The sequence below is a fragment of the Haliotis asinina genome, chromosome 10 (assembly GCF_037392515.1).
Source record: "Haliotis asinina isolate JCU_RB_2024 chromosome 10, JCU_Hal_asi_v2, whole genome shotgun sequence".
Lineage (NCBI taxonomy): Eukaryota > Metazoa > Mollusca > Gastropoda > Lepetellida > Haliotidae > Haliotis > Haliotis asinina.
This window is the reverse complement of record NC_090289.1, coordinates 30,945,461-30,967,080: the sequence shown is the minus strand read 5'-3', so window position 1 is coordinate 30,967,080 and position 21,620 is coordinate 30,945,461. Positions and strand designations below refer to the sequence as shown.

Sequence of the window (21,620 nt, the reverse complement as noted above, 5' to 3'; positions counted from 1 at the left end):
TGACCCAGAAACGTATTCAGATAAAGAATTGTGGTGTCAAAGTAACACAACCCATATACATGTTGATGTTAAAAGCGGGAAGTGAGAGATACTTGAATAAATGGATCGGACCAGCAAAATTTGGTTGGTTGGTTGGTTGGGTATTTTTCTGTTTTATTTTTCATTTGGGCTTTTGTGCGTGCGTGTTTTCACTGATTGGAAGGACATCTATATATTCATGAACAGGACATTGTTAACATTGTATTGCAGTCGATTCCATTGGTACAGATACGAGGGTTGGCTGAAAAGTTCTAAGCCTCACTGTGAAAAAGTTTGTAATTTATTTTTCTACATAGTCCCCTTCCAAGTTCACACACTTTTGCCAGCGATGCTGCAAGGCCCGAATCCCGGTCAGGAAGAAATCTTCTTCAGCTACCCTAAAAAAATCACTCACAGCGGAAATGACGTCATCATTACTTGCAAAATGGCGACCGGCGAGTTCCTTTTTCATTTTGGGGAACAGGTGGAAGTCAGAAGGAGCCAAATCAGGTGAATAAGGAGGATGGTCAATGAGTTCAAAGCCACAATCGCGGATTGTTGACATGGCCACCACCGATTTATGAACAGGCGCATTGTCTTGGTGGAAGAGGACACCTTTAGCGATCATCCCTAGTCGTTTGGCTTTGATTGCTTCTCGCAACTGATTCAGTAGATCAGCATAGTATCTGCCGTTGATAGTTTGATCTTTTTCAAGACAATCAATGAGCAGAATACCCCTGGAATCCCAAAAGACTGATGCCATCACCTTTCCAGCTGAAGGAACAGACTTGGCTTTCTTCGGAGCTGGTGAATCAGGATGCTTCCACTGTTTTGACTGTAGTTTTGTTTCTGGTTCAAAGTGATGTATCCAGGTCTCATCCATGGTTACAAATCGTGCCACAACATCATCGGGATCTGCTTCAAAACGACGCAAATTGTCAAGGGACGTCTGGAACCTGACACGTTTCTGTTCTGCTGTCAAGAGCTTTGGCACCCATCTTGCAGAAACTTTAGTCATTCCTAATTCGTTGGTGATAATATGCTCAACCCTCATGAGAGATGCCCACTACACTAGCAATATGTCGAGTAGTCAATCGTAGATCATCCATCAACATATCGAGCACTCGCGTGATGTTTTCTGGAGTGGTTGCTGTTGAAGGCCTTCCTGAGCGTCTGTCATCATCAAGGCTTTGTCTGCCACGCTTAAATTCTGCAGCCCACGTCTTTACTGTGGAAAATGAAGGCGCATCATCCCCTAGAGTGGAGACCATGTCAGCATGTATCTCTGTTGGGGACATCCCTTTCTTTAGCAAGTACTTGATGACTGCCCTGTATTTAGTTTTGTCCATTTCTGATGATTTCAGAGGGTAGGTTTACCAAAAGAGCTGTAGTTGAGATAAAACTATTAGTACGTTTGTAGGTCTTGTGTCTATGATTCACTAAATGATTGTCCTCATTGGTGGCAAACACCTGTGTCTACCTGGTGGGGAAAAACCACTCAGGCTGAGAACTTTTCAGCCAACCCTCGTATTTAGGCGACTGATTGAGTTTAATGTTATGCCAGCATTATCAGACCGGGGAAACGCAAGCAATGCTTTTCACACACTGTATCCATGTGGGGAATCGAACCGGGGTCTTCGGTGTGATAGTCTAACGCTTTAACCCCACCACCCTCCAAGATATTGCAGAAACTCGGTGAACGATGGAAACGAGAATGCAAAATATGTGTTGCTTTCAATCTTTGTAAGCTCTCAGACATTTGAGTCAGGCATGGTGTCTCCCGGGAAGCTCTATTGGCATGAGGTGATTCAAACGTGCGCCGTGAAACTGAGCTGACTATCTGGAAGTTCAATCGAAACTGAATTTTGAAACAGTAAAGGACCACCTGTTAATGAGTAACAAAGTAAAGCACGTTGGAACTGAACGCATTATTTTCCTGGCTAGCTATTCTCGAAACGTTCGTAGCGCTACGTAACTTCTTAAGCCCATTGTTAACACGTTGGCTACGATCAAAGTTAAGAATTCTGCGGGCTAACGACCCATACCCTTCATGGCCCTTATTCTCGAAACGTTAGCAGCCTTAGAATTCTTAACCTTGGTCGTAGCCAATGTGTTAAGAATAGCCTTAAGAACTTCGTAAGGTTACGAACGTTTCGAGAATAGCTAATCAGATTTGTATCCATTTGTTACCAAGAAGAAGTCACTATAACTGGAACCTATTTCGATGACGCCATTGCAGCGTTTGACACAACTTAAATATGACGCCACTGCAGCGTTTGACACAACGTAAATAACCCCAACGAAATCGCCAGATCATCGTTGACGAAAATACAACACTGGTCGGCAGTATTTCAGAAATATTAAGTCTGACACAAAAGGCTGCTGGCAGCACACAGTAAACAAACGATTTGTCTCTTTAAACAGCAATCCACAGAGATATGGGGAATCCCAGGTATTGCCCAGAAGGATGCCATGCGTACCCTCACTGGGTCAATATTGTTTATGAATGCGTTTGGCGCAGACCGCTCAGGACACAGAAAAGTTTGCGTAAATGCCATTTGAAGACAGTTGTATCTGCAGCCGGATCGACATCATTCTGACATCATGTCACTCGACGAAAGATGTTCCTGTAATAAGGCGCTGACATTGACGTAGGTCAGATCAGTTTGGCGTTGGCAGGTTTGAGACTGGAGAGAGATTTCTTATCTCTCGAGGGTACCACAACGCCATAATCTTTACTTGCCTTGGATCCTCACATGGATCCTCTCAGTCCTAACATATATAGATATTGGCAAGTCAGAAAACGATCAAGACATGCGTCTGTGGTCAGAACCGGGAGATGTCTCAACTGGACATGTCGACAGATTCTCGATAACGTTACTGGTATGTTGCTTGACGTCATCGGTGTAGTGGCATGTTTTTGTCTGCAATGATGCATCAGGTAAACATGATTGATATCAAACCTTTGATTTACAAACGATGTGATTCATCGTTGAAGCATTCGTAAAATATCTGCTTTCTATGGCGTGATATGTTCTTTCCCCGTCACTCGATTGAGACATGTTTATTTTAACTTCCAATATGTTGTCTCCCAAAATGTTAGTTTGTTCTGGTCTGAACGTGAGTTTGAATAGTCCACTTACTATGACAGTTCGTTCCACAATCTTGGCAAAATCTCTTCCGTTAAATAGTTATTGAATCGAAAGATAAAGCTTCAGGTTAAATCGCACTCGTTGAGAATTGTTTTTCCACGTGTCAACCTTTCTGAGGATCCATTGTTAAAAATAACGTTCTTATTGTCTTTTTCACGATCTAGCGCTCTGGTTGGTGGCATGATTGTCCTGTCGTGACTTGCAATAGCATGGCCTCAGATCTATGTGTAGAGGTAGGTAGAACAACGATGGACATGGCTTGAACGAGATTGTCCCTTGTATTACATGTATCATGTCCATGATTTCTCGTGATGTCCATGTTTTGTCATTAACCATCAGCGCTACGGTCTTGCATGTAACTAATAAATATCGACACCCTCATCCCGCTACAGGTACACATGCAAGACAGATTATATGGTCTCTGCTTGACGTAAAATACGACCCGTGAAGGTCCGGGGTAGAATAGGTCTTCAGCAACCCATGCTTGCCATAAAAGCCGACTATGCTAAAATATTGAACGGTATTTGAGTTATGCTCCGGAAACGAAGCCAATACCTCCATTTTGAGACTAAGTCCAAAACATTTCCATGGAAACCGAGAAAATAATAAATCACAAAAACCTGTACATAGCCAAAGGCACCACCTTGGGGTCTGCCACACATATCTACCACGTTTTGCACAAAAATATTGAACGATTTTTTAGTTCTGCTCCGGAAACGAAGCCCACCCCACCATTTGACTAACACCAAAATGTCCCATGGAAAAAAAAAAGAAAATGCCAAAACTATGTTAATAGCAAAAGGCACACCTATGGGTTGAGATTATTATATCTATCAAGTTTGGTCTAAAAATATTGTACGGTTTCTGAGTTATGCTCCGGAAACAAAATGATTACGGACGAACGGACGGAGGACTGGCAGACGAGGCGTCGACTATTACATGCCGGGGGATAACAAGGAAGATCAGTTGGAATAAGATGACGTGCCAACCGGCGAGTGTGACCACCGGAATCCATGAGTCGCCCTTTTATGACAAGCATGGGATACTGAAGATAACCCGTGTATGTAGCTGATCGAGCAAGACGGTACATTTTGTCAGCAGGTATCTTGACAATCAAATGTCCATTCCCCATAACGAACTCAATACACACGACACCAAGACAAACACTGACTGTAAACCTAGCAGATATGTGACCAAAGTTTTCTGCCATCTGTGGAACGGATTCCAAAGCATCGTCTTTAAAGAGTGATGCACCACCCGTACCTTGGCGCACAGTCTGGCTTCAATGAGTTCATACCAGTCTATGTTAAGCTGTAACAATCAAAGCATTCACAAAACGCCTTGCTTTTCAGTCGGTTGTAAAGTCAAATGTTGAAATTCACCTTCCTGTTCTTGCAAGGAATTCTTTGGTAGTAGGAGCTCATGTAAACCATTTGCATAGTGCAGTTAATGCAACCAGATGAAATTGTGGGGATTTAGAGGTCGTAATTCAACCGATTGATGGCACTTGTGAAGCAAGAAGTATTTTGATTTGGGAAACTTTCAACCTCAGTTACTGAACTCAAGAATTCAGTTCCCTGCAGTATGTCTCCAAAGCATTATTTAAACAGGTTATATGTCCAGCTGCAATAGAGATTAGGAGTTCCCTATACTAAGTCTGTGTTCATGCTTGGTGTGGGAGCTTTAGTGTTTGTTGTTACATAACAGTATTACAATGATCTGTAAAAACTTGACTCTGGTCAGACAATCCAGTGCTTGATCCCATGAGTATTGAGGCACTTGGGATACAAACACATGCATCATACAAGACAGATTGCCCGACTGTGATCCCCTAGTCTTCTCTTGCATGTATCTTGCTAAGACAACTCTTCAAAGATATATGACTTTGTTACCAGATGTAACAAATAGGGTTACAAATGTACACCTTAATAGCTAACCAGAATAATGCTGATTGGTTGGTTGGCTGTTAATGTTACACTCAGCAATATTTCAGCTATATGACAGTGCTTTGTAAATAAATTAATTCTGAACCAGGCAATCCAGTGACAAACAGCATGAGCATCAATCTACGCAACTGGAACATAATGATGTGTTATCCAAGTCAGCAAGCCTGACTACCCAATCCTGTCAGTATCACCTCCTATGACATGAATGGGCTGCTGAAGACAATCTTCTAACCATGATCTTCACTGGTGTGAAAATCATCTGTTATCCCATTTCATGCTGGTAGAATGCACTGTGCCATGGTCACACAAAAAATACTCATGCTTATGTTCAACTTCAACATTTTAGATTTAATACTGCTCATTAATGTTTTTCTTTGGAAACTTAAGGCTTGACAGTTCATGTCAAATAAAATGTGGATATGAAATATTCTGATCAAGTAACTCTAACTTTCATGACTAATTAACACAGGCATCAAGATAAAATAAGACATCAAGACCTCCTTAGCACTTTATCCGAATGGATTTATTGGAACATATGGACATATATACACAAAGATATACATAAAGTCTTGAACCAGGTATGGACAAGGAGACCAGAACAGCCATGAAGCGAGTCTAAGACTCTGAATCAAAGCTTGCCAGTGACTGATCAGACAAACTGCTCTGTGGTACAGAAAAACATGTCATAAAGACATTCACAGCAACTTACAGTCATATGGTCACCCAATAAGGACCATTACAACTGTATTCCAGTGATACAACCATTGTTTATGTTCATGAGTGAAGATTGGTATGTTAGCATTGGGAGTGCATTGGGAGTCTTCTGAACATTCATGAATAACCCTTGAGAATGTTTTCCATCCTAGGAACACCAATATTGCGATGAACAACTATTTTAGGTCATGTATTGTAACGGGCCTATAAAAAAGACACCTAAATATTTTCTTGATATTCCACAAAGATGGAAACTGAAACGATGCCAGAATGCTACAACTGTCCTCCTTGACATCATTTTAATGGAGATGAATGATTATCCCTGTGCCACCTAACACAGTCTATCTGTGGCCACCACTGTCTCGAAGAGGTTGTTGGCATCAGTCTTTCACACCTCCGGTGATAACTGAACACATTCTGGACAAGACAAGGTCAGGGGGTTTAATCCACAATTAAGTTAGAAACCATGAGCTGGAGGCAACTGTGTCTGCCGTCATGAGGCAATGGTGACTCTGTCCAGGATGTGACGGTAGACATCCACATGTTCCTGGAAGGCCTTCTCCAAATACTGGTGACGCTGCTCCAGGGACATACAGCTCAGGGTCTGCGACAACTCTTCAGGCTGCAGAGCCTTCTCCAGCTTCTTGAAGTCACGCCCGTTCTTCTGCAAGAGCGAGTGAGAGGGTGAGTAGGGCAATGGGAGCGAGTTTAACACTACTCAACAGACATGTCATCTACTGTCAAACAAGGATAAGTTGGACACGCGCAGAGAATGTGTTTACGAGTAGGCAGTGCACGGCAACCCATTTTGGTTTGAGAGAGGGTGAGCAGATGTAGGCAAGTGCATGTGCAGTGCATGCTGATGAAATTGATTCGGTGCGGAGACAAGCCATGGGCTTCCCCCGCTGCACTACACATGGTGGACAACCTGGGCCCCTCTACTCACAATGGCAAGCACCAGAGGGCGGCACTCATACAAGCTAATATGGGTCAATTGTCAGGACGGTGCTCAACTTATCCTTGTTTGCCTGTAAGCAAGTGAATTTGTTGTGAGAGTGCATGTGTGCCTATGCGGGCATCACCAGTTACTTATTTTTGATAATAGCAATTCACTGATTGTCGGCTAAGTTCTCCAGCGCTATTATGCTTAACATAAATGCAGTGGCACAAAAATCTATCTCTTTGCCATATTACAATAGCTTTACCTGGAAGGGTGCATTGAGACGCTTCTTAATGTCAAGTCTATATTGTCGGTACATCTCCTTGTTACTTGGGTCTGTGGCTCGGAGTCGCAGCATCTCATACACTCGCCTTGTCTGACGCTGCAGGGACAAGTCAATTTGTGTTATTTTAAAAAAAAACATTAAAGATTATCAATATTATAGCACAGCAGCTTGTGACGACAAACAGTTACTGATAGTATGAGAAAAGGCTTGGGTATTATATTTCTTGTGTAACACCACACTCAGCAATAGTACAGCAATAGGACAGCTGTCAATAACTAAATAAAGCTAAGTTAGCATGGCTGACCACGAGTCCTTCTGTTACTGCACAAGTTTGTTTAAGTAAAGTTTAACCCTGAACTTCTCAAGTCCATTGAAGGATCATGTTTTAATTTGTTTGAAAATGAAAAAAAATGGTTTAAATAAGACTGCTCACCCGTGACAGTTTGAGTTTCTTCTGTGCCTCAATCACCATGTCCTCGGAGAAGCCAAGATACAACCTGTCTGGCTCGAAGCTAGTCAGCTCCATGCAGTTCTTCACATCAACAAAGTCACGCAGTCTCTGGAAGTTCTCAGATGGGTCTTCAACTGAAATTTAAACGACTGCTGTTTATTTCCACTCAGTAATATTCAGGCAGCAAGGAACACTAAATGTTTCCCTTTGTAATAAATTGACAAAACTGCATTCTTTACAAGCTATAAATTGCATATGCAAGAGTCAAGAGATGATGACAAATTCCTTCTCTCATCTGACAGTTACTTACAGTTCACCCTTGATGTTTTTTAAGAACCCTTGATGTTTTTTAAGACTAAGTCCAAATCCATTGAAATCATGAAAAATATAAATGCCAAAAATCTGTAAATAGCAAAACGACTTTGGGACATGTAATGCATCTACCAAGTTTTGTTAAAAGATATTGAATGGTGTTTGAGTTGTGCTCTACAAACAAAGGTCACCTCTCCATGGAAATCATATGAAATGCTAAAACATCCATAACTAGCAAAAGGCTCTACTTTAGGTTCTGTTTGATATATCAACAAATTTTTGTTGACAAAAGAACTGAACATTTTTTTAGTTATGCCCTGGAAACGACATGGCTACTGACTGATGTTAAGAAAAGGAAAAAAAAAAAAGAAAAAAAAAAGACATATATAATGCCAATTTTATTTTGAGATTGCTCCTATCAGAGCCCTTTACATGAAAAACCAGGTTAAAGCTCATCTTTAACCAATGCTTGTCAAAAAAAAAGATCTTTAATAACCGATGCTTGTCAATAGAGATGACTAACAGGATCAGGTGGCCAGAATCAGTTGACTTAGTTGACATATGTCATCACATCCCCATTGTGTAGATTGATGCTAATGTTGTTGATCCCTGGATTGTCTGGACAAGACTTTACAGGCTGCTGCCATTTAGTTGTAATTTTGCTGATTGTGGCCTAAAACTCAAACTCACTTACTCATCAGAATCACAGCATATCAATACCATCCACTTCAGCTCCAAATATATCACAATACAGGTATCTCAATCGCAACATATTAAAATACAACAAATTCGCCAATACACAGCCCCAGACCAGATGGTAAGCCACAGGTTATCTTTTGTGTTGTTGTGATGTAGCATTTATATGATTGAAGTCTGTTAATAACTAAGTGATTGCAGTCTGTAAAAAAATTAGTCTAAACTATACAATCCAGTGACTGACGTGAATGACATCAATCCATGCACAGGGTAAGATTTCGCATGTTACCAATGACTGGTGCAGGTTACCTTTAGTAACGTTGCATCCAGTGCAGGTAACAATAAACATGATAAATCCTCCAACATTATATAACTGTCAGTGTACATTTTAACTGGGAACTAAATGACTGGTTGTAAAACATCTGTGTGCTCATAAATCAGTTATGTAGCAGTAATCATATAATTGAGATTCATAAATAAAGGTATTGCAAAGTTAAAACAGAATCATTCATCATTGTGGGGTCAGGTCCTGTTGAATGCACACATGTCATGAATATTGCTGAATATAAGTTGTTCACTGGTCACAAGGGGATTATGGGTTGATGTACCCATTATGTCTGTTTATGCTCCCTGAGCCCAAAGAACCAGTCAACAAGTTATTTATCTTACTGAACCCCTCAATGTTAATTTTTAACTGCTTTAAGCACAGGTTTCAGATGGTGTGTGAATAAAATGATTTGAATCCTCCATCTTGCTGTTTTTCCCTGTGGTATTGTATTCGTAAAGTCGTTGCAGTGTAGTTACTCTTCTCAGTATTCACACCACTAAATTTGAATGTTTTTTGTCAAAATTTATTCACTGGAATGTGAGGCAAATCTTTTCGTAGCCACCATTAGATTTTGTAGACGACACAAGAAAAAACAGATTTAGAGGTATCGCCCATCAATTTCCGTACATCCTACATGAGTCAAAAGTTATTCGACATAAAGTGCAACCATGAAGTACCAAATGATTAGCCATTGGACATGGGGTGCATTGCAATGCACCTTGCTATCTATCTATCTATCTATCTATCTATCTATCTATCTATCTATCTATCTATCTATCTATCTATCTATCTCAGGATAGCGTTGCATAAACCAATCCAATCCAATTATTCACATAATTTTGAAGGCCCAGGGTAGAACAGGTCAGGCTTGCTGACTTGGTTGGCACATGTCATTGGTTCCCAATTGCGCAGATCGTTGTTCATGCTCATGATCACTGGATTGTCTGGTCCAGGCTCGATTATTTACAGACCGCCGCCATACAGCTGGGATATTGCTGAGTGCAGCGTAAAACTCAACTCACTCACGTCATTATTCACATCCCTCTACAAGGATTCCTGAAGTCTAATTCTAACCCATACTTTTAGAGATATCATTGTGGTGTAAATACCTGTAATATCCAGGACATCAGTGTTTGAGTAGCAGCTGTTGTAGAAGGTTTGGAGAAGTTGAGCACCATGACCAAGCTTCTGGAAGGGCGGCAAGATCAACACTTGGCTGTAACAAACCATCTCATTACTGCAAGATTAACACTTGGCTGTAACAAACCATCTCATTATTGCAAGATTAACACTTGGCTGTAACAAACCATTTCATTACTGCAAGATTAACACTTGGCTGTAACAAACCATCCCATTATTGCAAGAACAACACTTGGCTGTAACAAACCATTTCATTATTGCAAGATCAACACTTGGCTGTAACAAACCATCTCATTATTGCATGAACAACCTTGGAAAAGTAAATTTAGTTTCACGCCATCCTCAGCAATATTTCAGCTATATGGTGGCGATCTGGACCAGGCAATCCTGTGATTAAGAGCATGAGCATGATTTACATTAAGTCTAAAACGTGAAACTATTGCAGAAATAAACAACATAATGTTTTACCTGATTCTTGGTCGAATCTTTTCGGGATAAGCATAATAGTTATAGACTGTCATATAGCCGACAATGGCATGCATTGGATTCCCATTACATTGGTATTTCTCAAATCTGAAAGTACAAAAGTCATCTTAAATCATGATTCAAAAGAATTTTAATTAAATTATCAAAATCATATGAATTTAGAATTCACATTTTTTTCAGGCAGAGCTTTTTCAAACATGCTTTACATAGTGGCAGACAATATTTTACAGTAAGTCAATGCTGAATGAGATATCTTTACAAGGTAGTCGCTTGCATCGAACTTGTTTTGAAAGTGTTGGGCGAAACAAGAGAACCTCTGAAACCTACACAAGATAATAGGACCATCGGTCATCATCAACATCAATGAAAGATGCTGCATCAATGTAGAAGAGGATGAATGTCTGGAGTCTGTCATGGTATTCTCGAAAACCGGGTGCTTCTATGTCAGTCTTGTAGATCTCAAACTCGCGATTAACATTGTCTGTAAAACCAAGAGGACAGTGTCATCAATATCCCCCGCAATGGCAAAATACTCTTCATAAATATGTCTGCCAGTTATGATTATGTCAAATGTTTTAGTGTCTATATGGCAAAGTGGCAGGAGAGTATCTAGGTTTTTCAGTTCTGTTCCAGAAAGGAACACTACCATCAAATGCTGTAAAAGTCAAACTTGTTGCCATAGAAACACAAAAAGTATCTTATTTAGAATTCCCAAACTACCAAAAGGCAACAGTATACCACCAGATCTACCTATGTGCCACGTATGGTGAGGATATATAGAATGTTTTAAAAGCCAACACAATCAATAAATCTTTCAATGGCATTAGAAGTGATACACATGAAAGGTGAGAATTCATGGATGTCAATACAATTATGTCTTTGAAGCCTTGCTCCATCGGTTGTGATATTTATGTGTTGTTTGTTCTGACTATACTGTATTCAGCAATGTAATTTTCAACTAGATGGTAATAGTTTGCAAATAATGGAGTATGAACAAGACAATCTACTTACTGATCAAAATTGTAAGCACTGATCTACATAATCTGGATATGAAGATACACATCAACATAGTCAGTGAGTTTAGTTTTACACCACTTTAAGCAATATTCCAGAAACAATCAAGCAATATTACATCAGGGGACACCAGAAATGGACTTCGCACATTGTGCCCATGTGGGAAATCGAACATGGGTCTTGAGTGCGACAAGCAAATGCCTCAGGTACAAAAAGACCCCATGAAAATGCACTATCTTCTAAAAATCCAGTTGGGCCCATAAATCTCAGTCACTGGCCCAACTATATTTTTACTAGGCAATATTTCAGGTACATGACTGCGGTGTGTACATAATCAAGTCTGGATCAGACAATCAAGTCATCAACAGCATGTGCATGGATCTACACAATTGGGATACGCTAGCATTTGTCAACTAAGTCAGCAGGCCTGATCACCTGATTTCGTTAGTCGCCTTTTACAATAAGCAAGGATTAGTGACAACCAATAACCCAGATCTTCACACTCACAGGGCCAGCACCCTTGGACCATCAAACAAATTTTACATCAAGTGACTCTGTAGATTTACCTTTGTTGACTAACTAAGTCAGCAGGCCTCATCACCTGATTTCGTTAGTCGCCTTTTACAATAAGCAAGGATTAGTGACAACCAATAACCCAGATCTTCACACTCACAGGGCCAGCACCCTTGGACCATCAAACAAATTTTACATCAAGTGACTCTGTAGATTTACCTTTGTTGACTAACTAAGTCAGCAGGCCTCATCACCTGATTTCGTTAGTCGCCTTTTACAATAAGCAAGGATTAGTGACAACCAATAACCCAGATCTTCACACTCACAGGGCCAGCACCCTTGGACCATCAAACAAATTTTACATCAAGTGACTCTGTAGATTTACCTTTGTTGACCGTATATGAATGCAGTTTCTCTCCAAAAGGTTTGAAGCTGGCATCTTTAGCAAGGGATGTAATAAATTCATCCCTGCTAGTATAGAAGCCGGGAGGTAACTCCTTGGTGAGGGTTGGTAGAACATTGTCCGGCTGCAAGACACATGTGAAAAAACAGAAGTTGAGTCAGGTATTGGGAAAGAGAACTTGACAATGAGCCATTTTGAGGATTATCAGCCATTTCCTTTCTTATTAGCCACTGCCCTTGTGTCAACAGTAAACTTCAAAATTCTAATGGACCATTTTTCATTCTAATGTGCAAAATGGCCCATGGCCCCTGCCTTTCCCAAACCCTGTGGAGTCCCATCAAAATGATTGATATTTTCTTCCGTCGACCAATGTAAAATATTGTGCATTAAGATGAAAATAAAAACATCTGAAAGAGAAATCACATTTAACTATTCTATTTACTCTGGCCTTTTCTGACTGAACAAACGTGATGAAAGTATGGATTCTTCTAATATCTAACACCAAATCCATTTTCATAATGAAATGTTGGAAATTTGACAAAACACTGACTGAACATCTAAGAGACTTGTTTTTCAGAACCATTATGCGAACACCTGTTGATGTGATACCAACCTCAGAAAGGCATTTCTGACCTTTCTTAATACTATCACAAGAAAATGTTAACGGTCTCAATATTCAGATCTAAAGTTAATTTTAGAACTTCTTCAAATGGTTATTGAAGGAGCAAAGTGTAAAACACAATCACCTCACTAAACTTCATACACTGAGGGAAGAGAAAAATGGATCACATGAAAGCACAAGTGCTTTTTTTTCAGGTTCCTTCATAAGTTGTGTGATACAAACGTTGTGAAGAAACTTGGAAAAAATATAAAGGATCACTTGTACTTTCATGAGATCACTTAATCACGAAGTATATTATACACTCAACTCAACCACCATTTGGTGATAAAGAAAGAAAATTTTATAAGATCATAGAGAAGGACCTTGATACTGGATAATACAGTGAGAGTGGATAATACATATTATTCTTACTGGAGGCAGGGAAATAGCAGCGCTATCAACTATCTTGTCTGGAGTGAGTTTCTCGCTGTACTTCATGTTGACGTAAGTGGAGAGCCTGCACGCGCTGTAATACATCTCCACCACAAGGTCCTTGTAGCCAAATATACTTTCTCTGAAAAACAAAAAACAATTTGACCACTTAGTTCCACTTACAGTGTGTATATACATGACCAATAGGACTGTAACTAGGCTTCAATATATCCATGGAATGCAGTTGGTGAGTCTCCAATAGCAATTGGTCTATGGTAGAAACAAAAAACTATTGATGCATCAATAGTATTGACTATCGATAGTTTGGTAATTGACTTCCACTGCAAAATACAGGATGTACCAGATTGGTTCACCTTGATTTAGAGTTTTCTGGACCTGTTATCTCTGAAACAAAGTTGATCTGGGTTTCAACTTCAAGTTTCTTAACAGTTATGAAAAAGTGACTACTTCAGTTTGTTTTTGTTTCATATAAACTGTACATTTATGAGAAATGACTTCAGATGATACAATTCAAGAATTGCAATTGTTGTTGCAAAAGACAACTGCCAAAGTCTCCTTATTAGACCTGCAGGCTTTAAAATCTACAGGCCCACTTTGATGCGTCAGACCAATACAAACAAATAGACTACACACTGTTTCTTCAAAATCAATGAGCAAATCCTATGGCTCAGAAAGAAGTTTTAATTTGTTAAGGAATGGTCACTGTTCGCATTAACGCAGAAACATGCGTTTTTCACGCAAGAAATAGTTTGCACAGATTCTGATCGTCTTAATTTTAAAAAGTACCTTAAAACAGCAGCATATAGAAAAAAAACAATGAACTTTGAAATGATTCGGGATTGTAATAAAAATTTCACATGCAAAAGATTAGAATTACTCATTTATAATTGTATTTCTACATGCTCTCGTAAGAAACCTACAGCAAACAGTGATGGTGTTGACATTTCCAATGCACAAAGTGCTGAAATACTCGGAGGTCATACTGCAAGTTATCTTAACATAGCAGATCATGGATGATTCCCGATGTTAATAAAGAAAAACAATACGAGAAAGAATAATATTGACAATGAATTGACAGACCGGGATCAAAATTATTAGTGTCATCTGGATGTACATACGGGATGATGAAGATTGAAATGACACAGGTAAATTCTTGTCTGTGAGCCCTAATGGCAAACATGGTTTGTTTGTGAAAGCTTACTAAACTATGTTCTAACCATTATTATCTTTCATGATTTAAAGAGACATTGTAAACAATGAATAATAATAATGTACACTGGCTAGACAGACAGCAAATCATCAATGTCTATTCAAAGTTGGAGATCACTGAATAAACAAAAATGCACACCTAGTATTTTTTCATCACTCATGATTTATTAGTGAATGTTAGAAATACAACTTTTACATTCACTTCAAGTAATGTAATGTTTTGAAGTTCATTTTATAGACCATGAATTTATGGCACACCTAAAAATTAAATGGCACATTTAAATTATCATGACAGTGCCAAAAAAAGAATTCTTATTTTGATCCCTCAGATAATTTACTGAAGTCCACAAGGACCAGAAAATACTTGAAACTGCCTGTCGGGTACAATAACAACGGACACTGGGCATTTGGGCCAGCGGTTGTTTCAAATGCTGATCCTGAGTGAACTTTGGTTGCCAAAAAGACTGCACGTCATTACAATTTTAAAATTCAGTTTTAAAAAAATGTGCATTGCAATTTATACCCTGAGAGCTGGTATGCTGGGTAAAATATTTTTTCATTAACCCTCAGGTATTAGCTACCTCAGCAGTTCCCCATTGTAATCATTTATTGAAACGCCATACTTCATATACTAGGAATTGTGTAAAGGGATCTCTAACTATCCAACCTATGTGTTGGAAGGATCCTGTCAGAAGCATCTCATTTGTTTTGGAGGTCTTAGTATGTAGAAGTGTGAGGCCCATTTTCTGGTGTCCCCCGCCCTGATATTGCTGGAATATTGCTAAAAGCGGCGTAAAACCAAACTCACTCACTCACTTGGTATGTAGAAAATGGGATCTGCATGTACATATAGGACCATTTACAGTCAAACACTTTAGCTCCCAGTATATTGTAATACGATTAACACAACACATTGCAATAATGTAATTTTGTTCATTAACTAGATATTTATACCTATCCTGACTCACGAGGAATTAGCTAAGTACGAGTCAGGATAAGGACAAAATTAATATACATGTATCTGCCAATAGTCCTACTAAAGACCATGTCATGAACAAAGTATGGATTCTTAGGTCAATTAACAGTTCCAATGAGAATATATTTTTATTGTTTACGAGATTTATTCAAATTATTTTCACTTCTGACCAGACAAATCATCACAGAACCAGCATGTTCCCTGTTCCATGTCAACTGTAACCACAACAAAGAGAGAGCTCATTCAGCAGGGTTTTACGTGATGCAGGATTCCAGTGTAATTGATGCAAGAATTTTGTAAAAAGTATCATATGAGTCAAGCCTGACTCAAATTTATTCGTGACCCTCAGAAGTCCGTTCAATAAAATCAATCTGATAAGCAAACAATGATAGTTTGATTTTTACAAAGCTGTCCGACTGTTCCAGAATATAGAGCAACCCTGGGTGTTTGAATAAACATATGTTTTAGTTGCACTTGGTGTTGTGATTTACAGTTACAATACTAAAAACAGACAGACAGACAGACAGACAGACAGACATTTTATTCAGCCCAAAATACAAACATAGGTATAATTAGAATTTACATGCGTTTATCTAAATACATCAGAATCTCTTATTTTCCCAACATTATATAAAAACAATACTATAAACGATGACAAGAATTTTTTATGGATGATCAACTTCTTTATTGCAGGGTAGCGACGTTTCGGTATAGATTCTTATACCGTTTTCAAGCGTGTGGGGAATGGCAGGGGGAGTACAATATATATACAGCAGAGATGAGCATGTGATGACAATACAACAATAACAGGATTAACAATAACTATTTGAGGTAACAATACATTAGAGAAGTGTTGAGGTAAGCTGATTAAGGACTGAAGCCAGCGGGTGAGTTGACAGAAGCCAGAGTGAGATGAGTGGATTAATTGGTGGAAGCCAGGGTGAGTTGAGTGGATAAATTGAGACTGGGGGCCAGAGTGGGTTGATTAATTAGTGTTAATGATGCAGTTGAATGCCGGAGAGACAAAGACGCCTTGATCCCTGTTGATTGTTGGGTTGTGTCTGCGGATTTGTACTGCTTCAGCAAGTTTGCGTTGTTTGAAGTCATGTTTGTTGCTAGCAAGTGTTGTGACAGTGTCCCAGTTGATGTTGTGGTCAGGAAATTTGGTGATGTGTTCCGAAATGGCTGATTTTGTGTCACCTTTGTTTGTGGAGGTTTTGTGTTCTTTGATGCGTATGTTGAGTGGTCTGGATGTTTCCCCAATGTAGTTGCTGCCGCAGCTGCAGCTGATGTTGTAGATGACGCCTTTAGGGTGTTGTTGTTGTGTACTGTGTTTCCTACCGTTGGCCTTAATGATTGTTTTGAAAACAGGCATCATCTCTACCCTCACCCGCCGTGCCCTAAACCTATCCTCTGTCTCTCCTCAACCCGAACTAAACCATCTCAAGCATGTCTTCACTCAACTAAACAACTACCCTCCCCAACTTGTTAACCGTGTCATTAACTCCACTGTCAACCCACCTCCCAAACCCACTACTACCAAGCCTGATCCCGCTCCCATACGCATCTCACTACCATACACCGGCAAAACATCACACCACATCAGTCGCCTACTCAAGCAACAAGCAGGCATTGACACCTACTTTACAACAGGAACACCCCTCAAAACAATCATTAAGGCCAACGGTAGGAAACACAGTACACAACAACAACACCCTAAAGGCGTCATCTACAACATCAGCTGCAGCTGCGGCAGCAACTACATTGGGGAAACATCCAGACCACTCAACATACGCATCAAAGAACACAAAACCTCCACAAACAAAGGTGACACAAAATCAGCCATTTCGGAACACATCACCAAATTTCCTGACCACAACATCAACTGGGACACTGTCACAACACTTGCTAGCAACAAACATGACTTCAAACAACGCAAACTTGCTGAAGCAGTACAAATCCGCAGACACAACCCAACAATCAACAGGGATCAAGGCGTCTTTGTCTCTCCGGCATTCAACTGCATCATTAACACTAATTAATCAACCCACTCTGGCCCCCAGTCTCAATTTATCCACTCAACTCACCCTGGCTTCCACCAATTAATCCACTCATCTCACTCTGGCTTCTGTCAACTCACCCGCTGGCTTCAGTCCTTAATCAGCTTACCTCAACACTTCTCTAATGTATTGTTACCTCAAATAGTTATTGTTAATCCTGTTATTGTTGTATTGTCATCACATGCTCATCTCTGCTGTATATATATTGTACTCCCCCTGCCATTCCCCACACGCTTGAAAACGGTATAAGAATCTATACCGAAACGTCGCTACCCTGCAATAAAGAAGTTGATCATCCATAAAAATTCTTGTCATCTTTATCTCAGCAACTCCTAGAATGCCTCTCAAACAATACTAAAAACAACTAACACAAACATCACACCTAAGAACATGAAGTGATTTGTTGTTGCATGTGATAACCTGTCACAAAGTTCACAAATGTTGTTAGTAAATAACAGGGATTGGAAAAGTGAGCTTTGACAATGGGCCATTTTCAGGATTATTAGCCATTTTGTGAATACAGAATGGGTCACTGTCCTTTTAGCTTTATCAATAGTGGCCAACAGCCACTTGTTATTCTAATGTGTCAAATGGCCCAAGGCCCCACCTTTCCCAATCCTTGAACTAATCTTACTATTTTCATGCTAAAGGTATTCATAAGATATTTCTTTTAGGTTGTGTTAATAACCGTATGTTAGTATTGTTACACTGAATAAATGACAAATGTGATTATTGGTTCAGTTTACTAGAGTTTGGTATGACTGAATCTAACTATGGAAATATTACCATTTATCAACTGATCATATAAATGACAATACAACACAAAACAAAAAAATCTTTGCAAAACTCTTGCCTTTTCAATTTACACAAAGAAATATGAAATTTTCCTGACTCCCAAATGTTGAAAATGACTCCCCAGGATAAATACTGTGCGTCTCCATGACGTCCATTCTTCAATGTGTGTGTGGAACCATGATTCAGTTATCGCTTAAGTTCAATCACTGCAACATATCTGAATTAATCCATCTAATCTTAATGAGATTTGCAGGCCCTCATTAGTGACTACTCATGGATTACTTACTGATCCCCAAACAGCTGGTGGGTCATTTCCGGTTTGAATGTTGTCGTTTCGGTAAATATGTCCGATTCTTGACGCACTGAAATGAAACTATTCAATTTAATCGATCTGCCACTCCCCAACCATATTCATAGGAAGACAACATAGTTTAACAAGGTTGCAAAGCACATTCCTTCATCGTGTTTCTGGAGGGGAGTATACATTCATTCGGTCTGAGAATATGAAGAATGGGCTGTAATAAAGATTACTTGCAAATTGTTCTTGAAATCAGTCTCAGTTTTTGGCCAAGGCAATAACAGAACTAGAAACAATGCATATCAAACTTCATATTCACTGGTAATGCAAATACCAAGGAAATATTTCAGCTTCATACGACTTCATACATTTATTTAAGTGGAAATGATGATATGTAAATGTTTATAAACCCCTTACCAAGTTTGAAGTGGATGACATCATTTGCTGAACACTTGTACGACTCAAATTTGTTCTTCAGTAAGCTCATACCTGTCCAAAAAGAACAATGACACATCACAAGCACTTTTCACAGGCAACAAATGGAACATATCCCAAAGAAGGCTTATGCACTAGAAAAGGTCCAAAAGATTAGCAACCATAATAGAGAGTAATGATTGCTTCATTTTGCATAACCCTTCACATACACGCTTGTAAAGTAATTCATGCTTTGCTTGCCAAAATCTTAACGTGGCATGTTTGACGTCTGTTTCAATACAGCCAAGTACTTACACTGTCTACAAGAAACAAACAAAAACCAAAACTAAAAATTAAAACAAAACAATTCCAGAATTATTTAGAACCAAAATGTTGCATAATTTTGTATATATAATCACAATCAGGTATCACAGTGTTAGCGGTTTTTGACGATGTAAGCATGGTAAGACAAAAGTGTAATTTTTATCTTTAATATCATTTGAAGTTTTGATTTTGCTAACCTTGAGTGATAAAGATATATTCCTCTATTTCACACAAAACTATCATGTGTTTCTTACAAAAATAGAGTTGACAACATCATATCAACATGTCATATTTGGGATTTTACTTTCCCAGTAAAGTACAAATTCTAGTACATTTTTGGTTGAGTCCCATCTGGGATTTGAACGCACACCTTCAGAGTCAGGTACCTAATCCCCAGCACACAAAGTCAGACGTCTAGGCTGCTCAGTCACTGCGACTTCCACAAAACTGGAAGTCCAACAACTGGTAGTCTAGACTGCTTACTTTGTGTACCCCTCTGATAAGTGTAAATTGGTACAGCTTCCACAGTCGAAAGCTGTGATCGCACATTGTATCAGTGGAACTATAGCCACTTGCCACATCCAGGTATTTTGTAAGTGTTTTCGACAATGAGCCTTACTTTTCCCTCTGCACAACGAGAGTGTTTTGATCACGTGGCTTCCTGTTTTATACATAACCCGTCAGAAGCAGACGACTGATCATCCTGAATTTCACTCGCTTTTTTTTTATAATACAGGCAATTGTTTCTGCTTCTGAAGTCGTATTAACGATCTAGGGTAAATAATAATCAGTGCTGGCTCAAGAGAGGGTTTTGGAGTGTTTTGACTCATCAAATTCAGTGAGGACCCCCTCCATTTTACATCTGCCCATCTATTTACCATTGGAGGGGGTCCAGAAACATTATTTTCATCAATTTGGACCCACTCAAAGTTTCACCCAAATCTAACACTGAATAATGAATAATATTTGCTCTTTATATAACTTAACTTCTGGATTGCAATTGTCAATAAAACGTCTCACGACAGGAACTGGGTATACGCCAGTTACTGATGTAACTGTTTGTGCACTCCGATTGTGCAAGTACTTCCCTGATATAGCGCTAGCAATGTAATCGTCAAATTCAGCTCGCTTTGGATAAGTGATAGTTAGATCTAACAGAAATCTAGATGAAAATGACACCATATCTTTAAGCTTTAGTTTACTGGTTTAGCTTTACTCTAGAAACCCAAACACTGGTAACAAATTGACATGTCAAAGATGCTACAAACGAAAGAATGGCAAACTGTGACTTTTCCTGGTTTTGCTAACTTACGCTGTTGTTATTCATGACGGAAACCTGGCAGTGACATTTCATGCATTTAGCTTGAAAATGCTTCTAGCTGAAATGGTATACACGACATAAAACGCAACTCGCATGCCACACAGGATCAAAAGATTATTAACACAGAAAACATAACTATCCTGGGGAAGGAAAACAACAGAGCCATCCTTTCTACTCTGGATAAATAAAAAACAAAATCCTGGCTAATACTCCAAAAAAAAAAATGAAATAAGCCTATCCAAATTACTATGACTGTCATTAATATTTGGAAACTCCGTTTGTCCGCACTTGACAGCTGCAAAAACAGCACCAGATGCACTTTATGACTTTTGCATGTTGAGTATCATTTTATTAACAGCAAAATCTTCCAGCTCAAATAATAACCAGTTTACACACGTTACACGAAAACGATCATACACGTACTACACCACTGTTTACAATTCCATACATGCGCAGTTTGAGCATTAGCTTAAAATATTTGCAGTTACTGACTGGTTCAGTCGTTGAGGCTACAAAAGGCTAGTAACGATAATTATTGCGTAAACTTCCTTCTTGACCATTGTTTTTATTCTAATTATTCTTTATCAGCTGTCAATCTATGATATTAACGCTGATTTGACACTTACCCGCCATTTTCGTCTCCTTTTCTCCACTCCCGCGTGTGTTTTGAAGGTGCATCCGGTGTCTCCGGCCATTTACTTCCGGGTTGTTTGCAACCCAAGCACGTGGACAAGGAAACGTGTCAGCCAATGAAATCGCACAACTCACGT

The 21,620-nt window shown here is 39.3% G+C and overlaps 1 protein-coding gene across 1 annotated transcript; it reads right to left on the bottom strand.

Annotated features, from left to right (window-relative positions):
* Positions 1–5,617: 5,617 nt before the first annotated feature.
* LOC137299164 (histone acetyltransferase type B catalytic subunit-like) lies at positions 5,618–21,601 on the bottom strand. Its single transcript, XM_067831716.1, has 11 exons — positions 21,477–21,601; positions 19,209–19,280; positions 18,780–18,855; positions 13,433–13,574; positions 12,382–12,523; positions 10,797–10,950; positions 10,452–10,556; positions 9,953–10,059; positions 7,490–7,641; positions 7,036–7,152; positions 5,618–6,494 (listed from the first exon to the last, which is right to left on the bottom strand). The coding sequence occupies exons 1-11, from the start codon at positions 21,526–21,528 to the stop codon at positions 6,324–6,326; spliced, it is 1,290 nt and encodes a 429-aa protein (XP_067687817.1). The 5' UTR covers positions 21,529–21,601; the 3' UTR covers positions 5,618–6,323.
* Between the last annotated feature and the right edge of the window lie 19 nt (positions 21,602–21,620).